General features: G+C 40.7%; 1 protein-coding gene across 1 annotated transcript in view; it reads left to right on the top strand.

Annotated features, from left to right (window-relative positions):
* The first annotated feature begins 913 nt into the window (after positions 1 to 913).
* map1aa (microtubule-associated protein 1Aa) overlaps positions 914 to 13,643 on the top strand; it is a 46,437-nt gene continuing 33,707 nt past the window's right edge. Inside the window, exons 1-2 of the mRNA XM_021307671.2 lie at positions 914 to 1,103; positions 2,024 to 2,125. Coding sequence (XP_021163346.2) covers positions 929 to 1,103; positions 2,024 to 2,125 — 277 coding nt within the window. The 5' untranslated portion in view covers positions 914 to 928. The remainder of the gene's footprint in view (positions 1,104 to 2,023; positions 2,126 to 13,643) is intronic.

The raw sequence follows: 13,643 nt of genomic DNA, 5'->3' as shown, positions 1-13,643 counted from the left end.
CATCCTTCAGGGCTGTGGATATAGCATCAATCCGGTAAAACAACAATTTCTAAAGTGCTTTCAAGCTTGAATAGTTTTTATTTATTTATTTGCCACCAAGATCATCTAACATCTTTAATTTCAAAGCAGGTGTCAAAAATGTGACCGGTGATTAAGACCTTTGCAATTGTTTTCTGTCAAAAATTAGAGTTTAGAAAACAAGAACCATTTAAACGGCCGTGACACAAAGCTTATTAAAGATGTTAACAAGTAAATGAAATGTTTTTGTTGCTTGTTATGATAAAAGTGAAGATATAAACACATAAAACCTGCAGCTTGGTGTGTTTTATTGGTGGTTTTTATTGTTTTATAAAAGAAATTGTGTAAACCGGATGAAAACGTGTGATAGCACCGGTTAGTGGCTCCTTTCTTTCTGGAAACCTGTGTCTCATTAGAGTCACATGAGCACAGTTATTGTCCTTATAATGGCTAACTCACAGCTTCTGTGCTGCATTTTGTTTATATGAAGCCTAAAATAAGAGGTTCTGTCTTTGTCAGCTTGGATCTCTGCACAGAAGCGGTTCTGTTTGCTTCACCAGGAGAACAAAGCCTTGTCAGTCCGGTGATGAAAAGGCCTTGCCTGGTACTCATGGCGACGCAGATATAAATAGAACGATTGTGAGACGTTAACGTTTTTTATTTTTTATTTTAGGTCGAATATGAAAAACAAGAAGCATCAACTTTAATCTTTTTTTTCCTTCTCCAAGTACAGAAATGTACCTCATCTGCATAACATCTCCTCCCCGGCTGTCTCACATAAAATATGACCAATAATATTCCTCACATCCCTCCAATCAGATGCCGTGACATCAAATAGCCACATCACCTGCCATCCAATCGGATCGTTGACGTCCCACAGAGCCACGCCCATCACTCATCCTCTGCCGTCATGGCGCGCGCTCCGGATGCAGTTGTCATGGAGACGGAGGAGAGCCCAGCGTCCGCCGGCGGCTCCGTGGAGCCGGAGGAGAGCGCTCGGCACGGAAACTATCGGATGCTGATTGTGATCGGAGAGATTTCCACAGAGCATCACCTGGAAGTTGCCCGGCAACAGATCACGCAAGGTGAGCCGGAGAGTGGGATGCTGTCGGTGCGTCCGGTTCGACTTTACAAAGCGCAAATCTGCCGAAAACAAACCGTCTGTTTGCTCACATCTGCTGCTCCACGTTGTTAGAGACCTTTACTTCTGAGGAGAGAAAGTGCAGGTTGATTCTTCACGTATTGAAGCTCCGGTCTTGTCGTGTTGTGGTGCAAAATAAAAAGCCTTAGTCCTAATTGTTGGGAGACTATTTTAAAATGTTGATCACCAAAGAAAAGAGACGATTTCATCAGGTTACAGCTGTAAACTTTACAAAACAGAGTGTATTTTACAACATCTGATGAGCATTGCATTGGTTTTAGCTCCAGACGTCTTCCCAGCAGCTCTGACCAGCTTCCCTACTGAAGATAAGCCCCCGCCCACCATGATGCTGCCACCACCGTGTTTCACCTTTGAAATGGTGGGTTCGGGGTGATACGTAGCATTAGTTTTCCTCCACCCAGTCTTTTGCGTTAAGCTTTGGTCTTAGCAGAGCTTGTGGGAACATTTAAGCAGGAATTCTTATTTTTCTTCCTGTATAAAAGGCCGATTTTTGAAGCCTGCAGCTGTCAACATACTCTCCCACCTGAGCCGTGAGTCTCTGCGGCTGCCCCAGAGTTACCATGGGCCTCTTGGCCGCGTTTCTCTTTGTGTGGTTGTAATACAAACGAGAAACGACTTAAGGCAGGAAGTTCCAGCTGTAACTTTCCACTGAGAGACGATAAATTTTAATTATCTCTTCCTCACCGGGTCCTCGGGAAGAATATAAACCCGTCCTTTTAACATCAAACGGATTAAACTTTTTATTCCTGAAGCAGATCTAACGAGGCTTTCCTCCTGCTGTGAGGCAAACAAATCTGACCTCATTCCTCCATCGATTATCTGTTTTTTTTGTTTTTTTATCAGGTTTGCTCTCCTGGAACGTCGATCTGTCCGTCTGCGACCTGAACAAGGAGCTGCAGCTGTTCAGGACCAGACACACCGCCCAGTTTTCTCCCCAAGTCCAAGGTCAGACTCAGTTTATTGACTTTTTTTTTTTTTACAGAAGCTTGTGCGTCAGCGGGATTTTCTGTGCAGCTTTGCATGTGGGTCGTGTTTTGTGCTGGCGTCTGAAAAAGTGCAAGTGGTTTGGGCCTTCCACAGTGGATTTTAGTACTTTTGGCTGAAAGCAATCAACTATTCTTTTTCTTTTTTAACAGAATTACCATAAAAGTAGCAGTTTTTTCCAGATATTTCTTTCCACATGTATCAACGTCTCATAGAAAGCAATGTATATATCCTCTTTTTGCAAAAGTTCTGTCATGCTTTGTTTAAAAAGCAAAAAATACAAAATAATAGTTTTATATGACGGGAAGTTTCCTGTTTTGTGGCTCTAAACAAGTTTTATTTAGCTGGACTGAGGCAGGAATTGTTCCTTGGCTTGTAAAGGCTGCAGACCTCTGCTCTAGATGGACAGGATGCAGGTGGAGATTTGTCCACCACGCTCCGGCTGCTTTGCATCTCCTGACCTGTCGTTGCGTGCTCTGAAGGAGCATCTGGGCTCATTTCGGCCCGTTTAGACCCGGGTCTCGTGTGCAGACAGCTTGTCCGAGTGGGAATCAGAAATGATCATCTCCAGCAGGATGGAGCCGTAAGATCCGGTGTTTTCAACCAGAGATATGTCGGATCATCACAAGGTGACATTTATGAAACTAATGTACCATAATGTGCAAAACTCTCAGCTCATTCCTTTTTAAAACTGGTTCTAATCACTCTTTTAAGCTCGTCCACGGCACTCCTTTCCCCCATTTTCGCTCCAGTTTGTGACCGTTTGCAAACGTCACAACGAGCAATAATCCTTTCATCGTCACATCAGACCCATCTAACGTTTGTCAAACCTTTAGCTCGAAAAACAAAGATTTCAAAATGCACAATTTCCAGGTTATTGTCAATATTACAGCCAGTCTTAGCCTCAGCCAAAGCCCAATTCTGTTCCAGTCGCTTTAGAGTTGCTGTTTCCTAAATATGTCCATCAAATTCTCTAAATTAATAAATTGACCAATTAAATTTAGCACATTTCCATTAACTCAGCACATTTGGAGGTTTAGATTTATTTTAGTTGTTTACGATGAGTAATAAAACCTTTTGTCCTGCATTATAAATGTGTGTTGTAGAAGATATTTGGGGCACGTTTTAGGAAACAAAAAGCTCTAAAACCATCCGCCTGGTGGAGAGTAGAGGCAGAAGAAGGTAAACATAATCAAGGGGAAATCAGGAGCAGCTGAGACCAATGAACTGGAGGGAAACAGAGTTAATATAACAAAATGTACATGGAATGAACTACGAACACAATGCACTGCCTGATATACTTAAACACTTAAGGATAAATAAAGAGCATGACCTAAAAACCTTAAAGAACACAAACACCTGGAGATGGCGACCCACCCTTCATTTCTTCTCTCAGCGTTTCTGCAGCAAAGCTCTGGTAAAAAAAAAAAACACATTGGAAATGGAGCTTTCACACTGGCTTTAATAAAAGCCATTCCAACACAAACCATACCTGTTCAGTCTATTTCTCATCATCCCGTTGTGACCTTTAACCTTTAACATGCAAACCGACAGAGTCTTTTTTTTTAGTATAATTTCTCTGCTCTTGGAGTAAATTTGGAAACAAGCAAATTCAGGGGAAATACACACAAGTTGATGATGTAAAACTTTGAACTTTAACTTTAAACTGGGAAATAAATATATAAACTGTGGATTTTGATAGAAGAACAGTTTTAAAACGGTTATGAATGGACAAAATGAGCCTTTAGACGAAGCAGAGATCTCCTTCTTGAGCTCAATTCTGGATAATCTTCAGGATTACAACAGCAGGACGGTGAGCATAGAGGATTAACAAGATGTGTGTTGTTGGATAGTACCCCCCCAATGCCCCCCCCCAATGCCCCCCCGCCCCCTCCATCTCAGTTACTCTTACTGACATCAGTCGTGTGATGAATTTTTGCCAGAGACGCTCTCTGGATGCCAAAAGCTGCAGGACGAGCTGGGATGAAACATCTGACGGTGGTCGGCTGCAGAAGGTCACGTTGGAGAACCGATCAGGGGAAAACTATGAGGGGGGGCAGGGGGGGGGGGGGCTTTAAAACTGAAGGTCAGTCCTTCAGAGCTGCTCTGATGTGGCTCATCTTCCTGCCAGGGATGCTCAGGAGGGATTCGACCCCCCCAGCCCACCCCGTCGTTTGTATTTACCGTTCAGAGAGCAGCCTCCCATCACCCTCCTGGTTTCTCTGCCCGTCACACTCCGGCTGCTCCTCGCCTGTGCCTGGAATACTAATCAGCGGCTGGTGGGGGAGAGCGCCGTCACCGTGGCCGACAAAGCCAGACACAAAGAGCACAAAGGAAGCCGGTTCCCCCGCAAACGGGTCCGGATTTATTAGACTTCCAGAACGCAGTGGTGTTGGTTCTTATTGGAGACCAGAACCTGCAGAGAGGTCCTAAAAGGTTCTGGGCATCAAACGTCCACAGCGGGTGTTTCTTCTCTGTGCAATGACACAAACCCTCAAATAAGTAAAACATATAAATTGGTTTATAAACTGCAAAAATAGAACTCAAAATAAGAAATTATTTATTGAAATGAGAGTATTTTTCCTTGATTTGAGCAGGTAAATAAGATTATTATGCACTTAAAATAGGAACAATTCATCTCCATCATATCATTTCAAGTGAAGTATATCTAATTATCTTATTTTAGGGTTAAAAATACTCATTCCATTGGCAAATAACCTTATTTACCTGCTTAAATAGGTGGACAAATACATTAATTTCAAGAAAAGTTTACTTATTTTTAGTTCTCTTTTTGCAGTGTATGAGAAAATGATTGTTTTAGAACATATAATCTATAAAATATGTACTTGTTTTGGTTTGTTTATTACCCGTTTAAATAAAATGTAAAAACATAAAATAGTCACACTTGATTTTACATTCATAAATACATCATATTTTATATCTTCAAGTTATTTACCATCATAATTTACTTATAGAACACATTTTAAATAGTCAAGTAAATATTTTATGCATTAATGCTGTTATGATTCAAGAAATTCATAAACTCATGTATTTACACGAGTAAATATGTTGTCACATTAAATAATAAAGTAAATAAAATACTTCTATACTGTATTATAACAAAATATATATGAAATTCATGTTTTCCTTTTAACATTTTACATTACAAGAAATTAATACCTGTATGTTACATGATCCAATATGTCCTTTTATGTTTTTTTAAAGTATATAAATAAACAAAAATATATTATAGACTAATGGAAATACATCTATTCATGTATAAAAATCTGATTATTCCTCTGACTGCAGGCAAAGTAAAGAAAATGTTGTTGTTGTTTTTTTTTTACAATCCTTCAGTGTGAGATGATATTACTGAAATAAAAGCTGGATTTATTCTGAGGCTTGTCACTCAGAGCTGAAATTATGCGTGTGGCACCTCTAAATATAACGTAATCAGAATAAAACACCCTGCAAAGCATCAAATGATGAAACGTGTGGGAGGAATGTTGCCGAAGGAACAACGGGTGAGATTATCAACTAAAGTAGCGATGAATTAATTGTCAGACAGAAAGTGTTGCAGTTAAAAATCAGGACGGCTCAGAAGGATTTGAGCTTTTCTCTAAACAACCTGTGTCACGTTTCAGTTGTGCAACGACCCACGTGCAGAAAATCTGATAAATTGGGAATTTTAATAAATGAATCTATAAAAAAAAGGCTACAACATGTATGAGGAACAAGACAGGGAAGCAAACGAAGAGGAGGAACGACGAAGAAAATCAGGCAAACTAAAATGGGAGCAACTAGAAAATGTTAAAAAACCGAAACAGAAAGAAATCCAAACACCAAAAACAGATAAGAAAATAAACCCTTTATTCAACCAACCTTTTACCAAAACTGCAAGTTTTTGAAAAATAAAAAATAACATGTGATCTCTGAACCATTTGAAGGGGGCGGAGCCTGGCTCCTGGGTCTGCGTTGTGATTGGCTGGAAGGATGTAATGACTGTAATATTACCTACATGCCTAGAATGTAAGGCGAAGGAAACTGTTATTCTACTGAACTTTTAATTGACCCTTTTTTTCTATCATCGATATATATATCGTTATTGAATTATCGTCCAGCCCTAATCTCTGGCATGTTGAGTTAGGTGGGGAAGAAAAACTCAACCCCTGTTAGCTGCAACCAATTCTTCTGTGATGCACACAACCTGACCTGAGTAAAATTTTCCGGAACAAAAAAAAAAAATGCACGTCCGTCTTTTCATCGGGGCAAACTGTTCAATGACCGCAGCAGGGTTAAAGAGCAGGTTTCGGCGTGCTTTGGTGGTGCAGTAGTTAGCACGCATGACCCATGTACCGAGGAGCCTTAGTTTTCGACGGGGCCGACCCAGGTTGGACCTGTGGTCCTTTGCCGCATGTCTCCCCCCCCCCCCCCATCTCTCGTACCCCCTTTCCTGTCAGCCCAATGTACAAAAAACGAGCCACTAATGCCGTAAAAACCTTAAAAAAAAGAAAAAGAGCAGGTTTTAATCCTTCCAGCTGGCTGCTGAGGCCCAAAACGTTTAATCTCTCATTTTTGTTAAAGTGCTAAATTCTACGAAGGTATATTTGAATCAAACATATGTGTGAACTGGAAGCTGCAGAGAGAATTACAACAGAAGTTTTGTAATTGTAGAATTTTTCAGAAAATCTACTTTATTAATTTCTGTCTTTTGTTGTCTTGGGAGCTAGAAAGGAGAACTATCTGGCTACCGACACGCTCCGCCTGCACACCAGCCGACAGAAAGTAGGCATAAAATCTGCAATCCCAGCATTTTCATTGGCCGATCTAAACCTGGGGCCGTAGGATTTGTTCCCCACGCCTGTCTACTTTCTATACGTTAGAACAGTGATTTTAGATGTTTGTTAGCTTACTGTGCTCGTCAGTTTTCAGACTTAGATATATGTAAACAAATGTTTATGCAATAATAATCAATAAAAAAGCGAGCATGGAAGCTCCACAGTGAAATCAGACGCCACATGGACATAATTCTTACACACAAGCTTCTCTGGTAAAGATAAAGTCACCCGCGAATCGGATATTAGCAAACATGAAAGCCTGGCCTGAAATCACAGACTTATATTTTATTTAAACCCTCAATTGCCTCCATCATGCTTCCTAAACATGGCCTCAGATTCCCTGCAGTCGCGCCGTTCATCCATCACGGCCCGCGATTGGTTCCCTGCTGATGACATCACTGCCTCCCGGGCTGAACAACGAGGTCCACAGACACAGTCACGCTACATGAAAGATCCCCTTCCTTCCCGAGAGAGGAGGAAGAGGAGGAAGAATGAAGCTGTCACCCACACGGTGCGGTTATTAAAGGCTGACCGGAGCGGCGCTGCAGATTGATCGCTGCTGAACAGAACTGGATGGAATCAGAGAACCCTCAGGGGAACGCTGGGCCCATTAATGCTAAGAAGATCTTATGTACAAGTATCCTCCCACACGGCATATCTCAGGGTTTTATGCACATTTATAAGTCTTGATTCACCACCTTAGTTGTTGTTCCTTCTGTAGAGCAACAGCTCTGCATGTTTTCTGAAGGTCTTGGAGAATCTTGTTTAGACTTTAGCTGCATGCTTCGTGTTCGCCGGCCTCCTGAACTTTCAGTCTCATTGTGATGATCCTCTCAGTTGCTGATTCAGAACTCTGGTTTTTGCTTCTGTGTTTTGAGATTTTTCCTTATTTTGCAGGAATGTGTAAATAGAAACCTGTCTGGAGGGAGGATGAAGGATGATGTGAGCCAAATAACTCTGTGAACCCCTAACAAGGCTTTAATAATAGACTATCATTTATTGTTGAAGCCTTGTCTGAGCATTCCCTCTGTTTCCTGTAAACCACAGGTCTACAGCCAGTAATTTCTTTGATTAAAAAAAAAAAAAAAAACAATCATAACACAGAGACAGACTTTATCATCATTCAGCTGCACATTAACTGTGGACATTTAAGTGAAATTTCATTGCAATGGCTCCAAGTGAAGACAAGACAAAAGAGAAGCATTGTGAATAAAAGTATTTGTCAGAAATGTAGCAGAAAACCAAAATGATACATTTTATATGTACAGAAACACTGTGTGTAAAACCATATAGATAATGCAAGTATATGTAGCAGCAGGAATAGATTTCAACAATCAATGGACCACAGGATGATGCAGATAAGATAAACTTATAAAGTTATTGTATATAATGGATCATTACTGCTGTGGTTTAAAGATATGAGACTTGGGGTTATTTTAGGGCGGCTTTATTTCAATTTAAATTGGCTGAACAGTCCTGAATATCTAAAAATAATTCACAGATATTGTGTGAAACGTTACATCCATCCATCCCTGGTGTATTTCTGGTCATTGGGCCGGAGGCGGGAGGCCCGGAGTTGTGAAGAAGCGATTTTACTTCAGTAAAGCTTGTGAATAAAGCAACTAAATCCTGTAAAGTTTCTTTTGAGCCGTCCAGCTGTGCTTTTTAGGCAGATGGGCAACAAACCTGAAACCAATTTACTGCCCAGCTTTGTCAGTTTTGTAACGTTTTTTTAAATTCAGTCGAGAAAAAAAAAAAAACTAACTTTAATTTAGGGCATAAAACAGGACTCATGGTAGGAACGTGTCGATTTGTGTGACGCTGTTAATCCCTGATTGGTTCCTTGATCTGGGCGGCTTATTCTGCTCAGAATCCCACTTTAAAAGCAACCAAGACCCCTAAAGGGGATGAAGGGAAACTAAACTGCATCATGAGTGAGAGTAACATGATGGTGCAGACACAGCAAGTGCTTCTGAAAACTGCATTGCGCCATTTATGACTGTTGCAACTCATGTAATGTCATATTTATCTGGTCTTTATGACATTTTCTATCTGTGGGGAGATTTAATGGTGCGCTGCTGAACCAACAGCAGCTTTTTATGGCTTTCTCTCCCACGCTGCACAGGTCTGGCTCTGTGTTGTCGTCCCGTGTTGATCGCCGCCTGAGGAACCAGTAAATGCTGAGATAAGCAGAAACCTTCAGAAGATAACCTGCAGAACTGACGTGCAGCTTGTGTTGTTAGCTCTCTGATGGTTTCATTGCAGTTCTGGCGCTGCTCAAACAGGAGAAGTGATTTAATTCAGTTAAAATGATTATTTTAGAAGGTTTGAATCGTGCCTTCATGATATGTTGGTTAGTTAAGGGTGTCCATGCTTTTAAGTACATGTCCCTAAATGGTCAAGTCAAAGGAACTCAAGGGCCAAAAAATTAATTAAATTTTTTTTATCCAAATGAAATAAGTTTATTTTTTTTACCTGCTTTATAAAACAAGATCATTTTAAATAAAATAGTAAGATTTTCTGTAATATAAGTCTAAATTTTTTCATTTGTCGTATTGAAAGATGATCATCCGGTTTGCTAACACTCTATAACAATAATAATCTGAACTGTTTTTGGTCAAGGAAGATAAGAGCAGTATTTCATAATTTCATTAAAATTCATGATACATGTCATCTCAAGGCTCTTTCCAAAGTCATCTTCCATCAGATCCTCCAGGTTGGTCATAAAGTTTCCTCTCTAAGGAAACCCAGCAGGTTGCATCAAGTCTCTCCAAGCAGCATTCACTCCTCCTGAAAGAGCGTAGAGCCACAGTGGACAGTCGTCTGCATTGTTGATGGCTTTGCAGCAATCCCTCATACTGAGCATGCATGAAGCGACAGTGGAGAGGAAAACTCCCCTTTAACAGGGAGGAGAACCTCCAGCAGAACCAGAACCAGGCTCAGTGTGAACGCTCATCTGCCTCCACCCACTGGGGCTTAGAGAAGACAGAGCAGAGACACAGAAAGCACAGAAGCTCACATTGACCCAGGAGTACTTTCTATGTTAGATGGTAATAGAGGATGATCTGCCTCCCCTGATGATGTCACAGCTAACAGAACGCCAGACCAGGTGTACCTTCTATGAAGAGAAAAATTACAGAGAACAAAAAGTTAAAAACTGAAATAACAACTAACAATGCAGATTGGAGAGTAGTAGGAGAACTCAGCAGAGAGAGAGAAATAGACCCTGATGTCCTCCAGCAGCCTAAGCCTATAGCAGTAAAACTATAGAGGTAGCTCAGGGTAACATGAGCCACTCTGACTAGAAGCTTTGTCACAAAGGAAAGTTTTAAGTTTAGTCTTAAAAGTAGACGGGGTGTCTGCCTCACGGACCTAAACTGGGAGTTGGTTCCACAGGAGAGGAGCCTGATAGCTAAAGGATATGCCTCCCATTCTACTTTTAGAGACTCTAGGAACCACCAGCAGACCTGCAGTCTGAGAGCGAAGTGCTCTGTTAGGAACATACGGGGTAATCAGAGCTCTGATATATGATGGAGCTTGATTATTAAGGGCTTTATAGGTGAGAAGAAGAATTTTAAATTCAATGAAATGTTTCTATGACATTAAAGAGAATGTCAAAGATGTGATTATTAAAAGATGAATACTTTGTGTTGTACATTTTCAATTTTAGGATCTGAACTCCTCTGTGATAATTTTGCCTTAATGAAAAACTAAAATCTTCCAAAACTAAAATCTTGTGGCCCCTGTACTGATCCCCTGGGGGGGGGGATCAGTACAGGGGCCACAAATGACCCCCGGGCCGCTCTTTGGACACGCCTACTTTAAGCCAGGTGGGGTCCCTCAGGGTCCTGTTTTAGAGCCGATCTGTCGTCGACTCTACTTGGAACCAGAATAAACAAATAAAGGAGCAGCTCATATCTCGCTGATGAATGTGATAATTTAATGTTTGTAAGTGCTTTTCCAATTTTCTTGAACAGATTTTAAAAATTGTGCCTTCTACAAACTGTGATTTCATGACTCAGTTAGCAGGAGTTCATATTTCTGACTCACATCAGGTCAAAAACACGTCAGTCTGTCATTTGGAGTCGCTGAAGGTCCTGCTGTGATGTTTTGTTCTCTTACTAGGTTATAATTTAATTTCCTGCAGTAATTCAGTTTAAAGCGTTAAATACCAACCATTAGTTCTCCTCAGACCAGATTTTTAACTCTGCACTAAATTAATTGCACCTCAGCCGAGAAACCAATACCCACTGTTCTTAGCTTACTGTGTTTTAAAACCAGCTTAATACTTTCTTCAGATTCTGATATTCATATTACATTGTGTGATAAAAAAATATTCCTGCTTTTGAAGACTGTTTCCAAAGATAAAAAAAACGTATTGATTGTGAGTATGTGTCCTGATTTAAAATTCAGCTGCACTTATTGATCTGCTACTCTCTTCCCCATGCAACCAGGATCGCTCCTGAGGATGTTGAACCTCCTGTTTCAGATTATTTTATCCAGACCAGGGGGGGGGGGGCCTGATGCATGAGTGTTTAATGATTGTAATGTGAACTATAGCAGAAAGATGAGAGGATGCAGGGATGAGCGGTGGAGAGATGGATGGATTTCCAGTTATGCAGGCCACAGTCAGTAAAGCTGACTTTGTAGAGTGTTCAGTGTTTTCTCCATGTGTGGATAATGGTTCTCACTGTGGTTCTCTGCTGCCCCAAAGCTTTAAAAACGGATCCGCAACCCGATCCAGACTGACTTCTTGGCTTCTTTAGGTTGACACACAACGTGTTGTTATTTTGAGATCTTCACGTAATAAGCTGGGTTTTATTTAATGATATATCAGGCATGGGTGTGACTAGTGAAACCTCACCCAAAAAAGATGTTTAATCAAGATTTAACAAGAGAGGCGGTTATAGTTCAAACAGTTTGCTTTATCTTTGTCTGATGTTAAAATTAGATTCAATGATCTGAAACATTTAAGTGTGACAAAAAAAAAGCCAAAACAAAAGAAATCTATGTGCGGGTAATTAACTATTCATGGCAATAAATTTTGTTTACAGTTTTTTATGTTGCGTCCTCGTCAAAAGCTGGTTTAACATAGAGTTTCCACGTAAAATTGATGCTCGGGCTCACTGATGAGAAAACTGTTGACCTTCAGACGGATTGCATGACATTACAGGGAACACCTCCCAAAAAAACATTAATCTCCCACTGCTGGAAGGAGGAAAAACGCTTCTACGTCTAGCTGCATATGTGAGAGATTTAGGAGGGGTGATGTAGAGAGATGAAGAAGAGCGAGGAAGAGGACGCCTGGCATCAATGAGATCTTCATGGGAGAGAAAAGGCGTGGCAGACCGGCCGTCCAAGCTGTGCGGCCAACAGCTGTGTGACATTTAGAGGAGAGCAGGAGTCATCTGAGAGGATGCTGCTTCAGCAGGAGCAGCTGTGGTGGACTTCAGTTTCATCAGCTGGCTGATCACAGACGTTTCAGAAACAGGGGTCAGCGGAGAGCATCGTGTTGGAATAACACCAGCCTGAGGATCATTTGCTCTTCCTGACGTCTGCGAAAATTAATTCATCCCCTGGAAAGGTTGCTATCGGTTTGCAACTTTCAAAATAAGGTTTGTAAATTAAAAGGTGAAAACTATTGGAAAAGACTTAAAAGGAAGGGTTCATACTTGTGTTTTTTGCCCTGGGCATTTGTAAAATTAAATCTACGTTTGTATGCTAATGAACGAGCTCATAAACACATTTTGCTTTGCTGGTAAATTCGTGAACAAATTCATATTAAAGACATACCTTGCCTATAAAATGTATAATCCTATCTTAAATGTGGAACATACATCATTTGAAAAAGTATTGCAGAGTTTACAATTAACCTTATTTGTGCTAAAATTGTCATGGTTTTTTTTTTAAGTAGTGATAGGCCAAGGTGAGGAGTGGATTTGGCAAGAATAGAGTTTTTAATGACGAGAAACAAAAGAAAACTTACAGGTTGGTCCTTCACTGCAAGAAAATGAGGCACAGGAAATGAAGCGAGGAGTCAATCCAGAGCAGAGCAGCAGAATAATCCAATGAGGAGCAATAAAAAAAACAGAGTTTAACGACAGAGGAGGTTAGAGGAATGACAAATAAACCAACCAGAGGAAATATGAAGCAGAATGAAGGCAGGGCAGCTGAGGGAGGGAGACTGATTAACAGAGGAAGCTGACCTAAAAGCTGCAAACTTAGGAGAAAAGATCAACAGGCATCTAAGAGAAATAAATCCAATAACCCAAAAGCATAAAGCAATACAGCAAGACCTTAAACATGACCTATTATACTTCCTTTTAAACAAGGTGGGATAGGCCTATGGGCTATAAAAACATGTTTATTACATATTTTTGCACAAAATCATTCTTAGATAATGAGATTTCACCTCCTCAGTTCCATCTATTTTGAGCACCTTTAAGAACGAGCAGTTTTTGGGCTCTGTCACTTTTATGCAAATATGCTGTAGCTGGCTACGCCCCCCTTCTCAGCGTTTCCTTTCACACTTTTTTACACATAAAAATGGTTTGCAAACCGATGCACAATGGTACAACCGTACAGCTTTGACTCCGAGTCAAACCCAGAAGCAGAAGAAGTGGAGCCTCCTGCACAAGGAT

The sequence above is a fragment of the Fundulus heteroclitus genome, chromosome 4 (genome assembly GCF_011125445.2).
Source record: "Fundulus heteroclitus isolate FHET01 chromosome 4, MU-UCD_Fhet_4.1, whole genome shotgun sequence".
Lineage (NCBI taxonomy): Eukaryota > Metazoa > Chordata > Actinopteri > Cyprinodontiformes > Fundulidae > Fundulus > Fundulus heteroclitus.
The sequence above is the reverse complement of the archived record's forward strand: the minus strand, read 5'-3'. Positions and strand labels throughout refer to the sequence as shown.